General features: G+C 23.6%; 1 protein-coding gene across 1 annotated transcript; it reads right to left on the bottom strand.

Annotated features, from left to right (window-relative positions):
- Window positions 1-4,080: 4,080 nt before the first annotated feature.
- On the bottom strand, window positions 4,081-6,643 carry DICPUDRAFT_26867 (uncharacterized protein; the record flags this gene model as incomplete). Its single annotated transcript, XM_003283972.1, has 4 exons — window positions 4,081-4,229; window positions 4,297-4,532; window positions 4,695-6,228; window positions 6,319-6,643. 4 exons carry the CDS (start codon window positions 6,641-6,643, stop codon window positions 4,081-4,083), a joined length of 2,244 nt encoding a protein of 747 aa, XP_003284020.1.
- Window positions 6,644-6,831: the final 188 nt, after the last annotated feature.

Genomic DNA, 6,831 nt, shown 5'->3' with positions numbered 1-6,831 from the left:
AAAGATTTTGGTAATGATTTAGCAAAACTTTCAAAAAATGCAGCAAAATCAGATTACAATCAATTGATTTAATACCCAGAATTTACGCAGCAAATTAGAGGAAATTAATAGTTTTTATTATCTCATTCAAGAAAAAAGGTGAGGTTTTAAGAAATGATGAAAGACAACAAAAAAAACGATTGGAATCAGATAGAAATGCAGAAAAAAGAGTATGTATAAATTTTATTTATTTGTTTTTTTTATATATATTTTTTATATGTATTTTTTTTTATTCGGGTCACATCAAATTACATATCAAAAAAATAATTATTTGGTTGTTGTTGTCAAAAAGTGCCATTGCAAAATTTTATGAAATTGGCACATTATTTTTTATATGAAATACACTTCAGTAATATCTTTTAGCAGATCAAGAGACACCATCATTTTTTTTTTTCACAATTTTTATTATTTTATTTTTTTTTTTTGCATAATTTTTTTCGTTCAAAATTTTCTCAAAAAAAACCTGTGAATCTGTTCATGTCTTTTTGCAGATCTGCACAAATTTTTAATCCTCAAAGCTCACCAAATTTTTTTTTTTATCAAATTAATTATCATAATTTTTTATTTTTAAATGAACCATTTTTAAAACACATCACCAATTTATTTTTTATTTTTTATTTTTAAAACCACCATACTAAAACCAATTTTTTTTACAGGAAAAAAGAAGAGAGGCATCTAGATTATTAAATAATGTTTGCAGAAATTGCAAAACTACAGAAACACCAGAGTGGAGAAAAGGACCAGATGGAACCAAAAGTTTATGTAATGCGTGTGGTTTACATTACGCAAAAAATGTAAAGAAAGAAGCAGGTAATCTTCACCATTTAAATGAACATAATAAAAAGGTGGATTTAAATTCAATTTTAAATTAGTAAATGTAATCTGCAGATATCTCTCAAGCAAAATACAAAAAAAAAAATAATGGAATAATATCAACAATAGCAATAGCAACGTAGACACTCCAAAGACCACAAAATAACAGAACCAAAAGAAAAAAAAAAAAATCAATTTCACACACCCCACCCATTAATTTTAGAATCCACAAATATCTTATTATTATTGTAACATATTTTTGTTTGGGTTGGTTTTTTTTTTTTTGAATTAAAACTATCCTTTTTTTATTGTAAAAATATTTATTGTATATATTTAAAATCACAACAACGATAGCAACACCACACCACATTTATTATTTTATTTTTTTTATAATAATAATCAAAGAAAAAAATCACTCAACTATTTAGATTTATAGACTGATTGATTGATTCTTTGCAAACAGTTTTCCATAAAATAAATTAAAATATTTTTTTTTTTTTTTTAATTTATTTTTTAATCAAAAATATCTTTTTTTCTTTTTCTCATAACCATCAATCCAAATAAAAAACTTTTGCAAAAAAAAAAAATAAAAAAAAAATAGATAAACAAATTTAAAAAAAATCTTTTCTCTCTTTCTTTTTTTTTTTTCCTTATTATTTTTTATTAATTTTAACCATAATCTTTAAAGATTTGGATGTTTTTTTTTTAAAAAAAAATAGATTCTTTATTTCAATATTATTAATAACAATTCATTTAAAAATCATATCTTTTGAAATTTCTACCCCAAAATATGATTAGATAAAAATTTTATTAATTTTTTTTTCTTGATTTAATATATTTATATTTATATGGAATTACCACACATAAACACACAAAGATATTTCACACACCACACAAAATAATTTTAAAAAATATAAATAAAATGGTAGTTATAATATTTATTTTCAACTAAATGTTATTTTTTTAAAATAGTTTTATTTCTTATTCTTCTTATTGTTAATGTATCTAAATAAGGTAAGGGGCACATTTAGATATAACGCAATGATTTTAAATATCTTGATAAATTTTTATTTTTCTAATGCAATATTACAAAATTTAATTTAAAAATAAAAAGAGTGACAAAAATAGATATCTAATATAGCAATTACTGTTATTATTTCCATTATAATAATAATAAATGAATATTTATTTTTTTTTAATTGTTTTTTTTTTTTTTAAAATTTTTTTTTTTTAAAGATAACAAATTAAAACAAATTTAAATAATTATATTGTAAGTTTAAAAATATTCTTAACAATAAAATGTCAATTTTTAGTAAGTTATATTAAAGTTTTTTAATTAAGTTGTATTTTTATTAATATAAAATAATTTTAATCTTTTTCTATATAGGATCTTTAAAATCTTTAGGAGGAAACAATGGTATCATTAAAAATAATACCGAATTTAATTACACAAGTTTAGATAAAAAAGATTTTAATTTACAATCGAATAATGAATCTCAAAGATGGAGAGTACCTCAATATTATATTATTAAATATAGTTATTATAGATATCTAGCAGTTGTATAATAAAAAAATAAAATAAATAATAAAAAATAAAAAAGAAATAAATAAAATCATCTTAAATATTAATTGTATTAATAATATTAATTTAGATAAAACTTGCAATTTTTTTTTGTTTTTTAAAATTGATAGTTAATTTTTTTATACTTTTAAAATAAATAAAATATCATAAAAAAATAAAAAATAATAGTTTAAATTATTATGATTCAATTTTTAAACCTATAATCCTACACTACTATTATAACGATATTTTTAATTTATAAATTATAATTTTTTTTTAATTAAATTTAAATTATGTAATTTTATATAACTAAATAGAAATTGAACTTGAGGGTTTTAGCCTTCTCAATCTATTAATTGTGTAGAAGATTAAATCCATTTCTTTAAACTTTTCATTCAATTTTAAAAAATGTCATGTTTAGATTTAAAAACAAAAATTTTTGTATATTAGGTAAACATAAACATATGTATTGATCCAAACAATATGTTTCAATTTATAGTTTATAAGTTATTTTTGTATTACCTGATACAATTACCTTAAACAAGAATTTTGCCAGAAACCAAATATTTTTTAATATATACATTTGGAAAGTTACTGAAATTTATCGATGAACCAATTTAATAATCGATTTGTTTTTTAATGTTATTTTTTTGTGTTAATTGTTAACCACGAATTATTGACTTACACTTTCAATAAGAATGGCGTAAAGGTTAACCTGACTTTTATTAATTTATTTTTAAAAGAATTTTTAGCAATTTAATTTTAATTTTTTAATGTTAAAAAAAAGTAAAAAATTGAATTTAATATCATATTGGGAAATTAGTTAAGTGGTATAATGCTACCTTTGGGTGGTAGCGTCCTGAGTTCGATTCTCGGATTTCCCCACTGATTTTTTTTTTAAAGAATTTTTATCTTCCTGGTGTTTTCGGAATTTAAAATTTATATTCCCCGCAGTCTCACCGAAGATCATATTCCAACAATTTCTTTGGCTTCTGGTTAAAAAATTTAAAAAAAAAACTGTTAATTATTTCACCTCAAACCACACAATTTTCAAAATTATCTTTTATCAGCTGATAAAAGTTTAATTCAAAAACCAATAAAAGAAGATTAAAATGAATAGAAAAAAAGATAAAAAAAGAAAATAATTATTAAAAAAAAATAAAATTCAAAATATATAAAAAGTGTTATTATTTTTATTTAATCAAAAAAAAATCGATTATTGTTTTTATTTTTAACTTCGTATTTTTGACTTATCCCTTCAATTAGAATGGAGAAAAGGTTAACACGACATTTATTAATTTTCAATTTTTTTTTAGTTATTCAATTTTGGTTTTTGTAATTTATTGATAAAGTCCAATAACTTTCCGTCTTTTAAAAGTTGGTTTATTTTTATTTTGATGCAGTGTGGTAAACTCATACAAGTATAAAACACATACCAAAAACAAAAACATAATAAATAAAAATAATGACTTAATGTATAATTAAAAATCATCTCCTTTTAAAAAAAAAACGAAAAAGAAAATCTTGACTTTTTAAAAAAAAAAGTTTATAAATTATTTATAAATAGTTTATTTATTTTAATATCTTTCAACAATATTTAATAAAATTGTAATGCACAAATTTGAGGTTTATACAGTTGAAAGTTATTGGTATTTTTGAGAGTGGTTTTAAGTTAAATCTTTACGGGTTAACATTCCAACAACGTGATTGAATACATTTACAACGACTATATGTCTAAGACCTGCTAATCTAAAAAGACGGTATGCTTCTGTTAAGGAGCTATAATTTTTAATACTAACAACTGCAAAATTCATATCTTTTTTTTTTAAAAGTTAATAAGTATTTTGTTTGTATTTATAATAATATAATATTATAAAACTTACAAGGTCTTAAATCTATATATTTTTCGTGATCTTCTTGAGATATATCATTTAAAATTAGAGATATCGAGGGTATTTTTGAAGCTAACTCTTGTTGGAAATCGGCATGGTCAATTGGTAAATCATAACCTTTATCATTAATAAAATCTATATTTGTTAATTCATCGAGCGAATAAAATATTTTTCTTTTTAATAAAATTGATAGTTGGCTTCTTAATATTAGGCCACAAAGAATTTCACTTTTGTTGTCTTCATCACAACTATTATTGTTATTATTATTATTTGAATTAAGTTTGATCTTTGAATCTTCAAGTTCGGCCCCGTCAGAATCTTTTTTGGCTCTAATTGTATTTTTTTTTCTATTTTGAATTTCATTACTATTTTTAAAATTGTTTATTGACGAGATTGATGAGGTTGGTTCGTGAAGTTTTGGTAGCATTGTTACAGGGAATCCATTATGGGTACTGGTTTCTAATACTTCGATAACAGTTTTAACTTTAACAACTTCTGGGAAAGATTTTACATCGGATGACATAGCTTCGGCAACAGTTTTGGTTCTTAAATGGTAAGCGGGTTGACTTGAAAGGTATGGAATATGCTTGAATTCGATGAGATGTTCATAAACAGACTCATTGAAAACGTCACCTACCCATTTACCGACCATAACCACAGTAATTACTGGAAGTAAATATTGAGTGGTTTCGGTAAGTTCAACGATAATGACTACTAATGAAATTGTCATTCTTAAACTTCCAGCCATCATACTAGCGGCACCAATCAATGCATAGATAGAAGGATCTACTGAGGTAAAGTACTCTGAAATTAATAAACCAAAAAGACGGCCCCATGCACTACCAATTAACATCATTGGAATAAAAATACCACTTGCAATATAAAGACCACTGGTTAAAGTTGTTAAAACAAAATAAAAAACTGTAAAAACAAAAAGAGTGAGAGGGGTAAAGATATTTGTGGTTCTACTGAAAAGAATTTGTAATGCATCTTCTAATGTTGTCATTGTGAGAGTGGCCAATGGATTATAATAACCTTCTTGACAATTAAATTGAATAGTATTGATTTGAATGATATCATCGTCACAACTACCAGATGAATTGGTTGGAATACCACTAACCGGTCTACAGTTTGCTAAAAGTGCTGGGAAGAAGCAGATTGTAGATGTAAGAATAACAAAAAAGATAACCTCTAAAAGCTTATATAGTTTATTGGTACCCAATAATTTCTTTCTTAAATGGTTGATACGGAGGTTAAAGTGTACGAAAATTGCGCCCAAAATACCACCAATAATACCCATAATTATAAATGGTATTAACTCGGTATATGTATACAGGTAGAACTTTGAAACTCCAAATGTTAAAACACCATAGTCGTGAATCTTGACACCAAAACCCTGGAGGAAAAGATTTGCAATTAAAGTGGCAATTAAACAACTAAAAAAAGTTCTCCAAGTTAATTGACGAGACCAAAACGATGAGCCCTCTTCGAGAGCGAATAATACACCACCTATTGGAGCACCAAAAGCAGCGGCAATACCAGCAGCAGCACCACAACTTATGAAATCACGTTTGTCACTATCATTTTGAAAAACCCAAAATGATCTCAAGTGAAATCTAAGTGTTTTTGATTTAAATTGACTCATTGAGCTACCTAAACCTGAACCAATATGAAACATAGGGCCTTCTGGACCAAGAACCAACCCTGATGAAAATGAGAATATTAAAGATGTGATTTTACCCAAAACAGTCTTTAAATTGAATGCTTTCGAAATTCTAATACCATTTAAATAACCTTTAACTTCTGGTAGACCTGATGATGATGATAATGGACCACAAAAACACACAATTAAACATGACACTATACCATATAACAAATTGAATCCCAAATAAATAAAAAATGGTTTATAGATTGATGAATAATCTATTTTTTTTTTGAATTAATATAATGATAATAATGGTTATAAATATAATAATAATAATAGAATGTTTTACCTACATTTTGTCACATAACTATATTTTAATTTTTGCAATTGATCCACTGATTCTTTTAAGCAATAACAAAATATACCAACTAAAATACCAATTAATGTACAGATAACCCATTTACCAAGGGTTTTAAATAATTTATGAATTTTCTTTTGTCTTGAATTATATTGACGTAATAAGATATTATCTATTTCGGAGAAGTCTAAACTTTCGAAATTACTCATAAGAGCTCTTTCGTGGTGTGATGTCTTTTTGTTATGTCTTCTGTGGGTAATCGAGGGGTGAATCGGTGTATCATCGTTTGGATCCTGTTGCACATTTAATAATAAATAATCTTTTTTATTATCCATTATCTATAATTTTTAGGAGACAACCTGAATTTTTATTTTATAATTTTTTTTTAAATTTTTTTAAAAATGTGATTTTTTTTTATTTTTTTTTTTAAAATTTTTTATAAAATAAAATAATCATTTATGATATTTATATATTTTATTTAATTTGTAATATGAATTAAAGTTATTTTATTATTAGTTATAAC

This window comes from Dictyostelium purpureum, assembly GCF_000190715.1.
Source record: "Dictyostelium purpureum unplaced genomic scaffold DICPUscaffold_17, whole genome shotgun sequence".
NCBI lineage: Eukaryota > Evosea > Eumycetozoa > Dictyosteliales > Dictyosteliaceae > Dictyostelium > Dictyostelium purpureum.
This window is presented reverse-complemented; position numbering and strand designations above follow the sequence as displayed.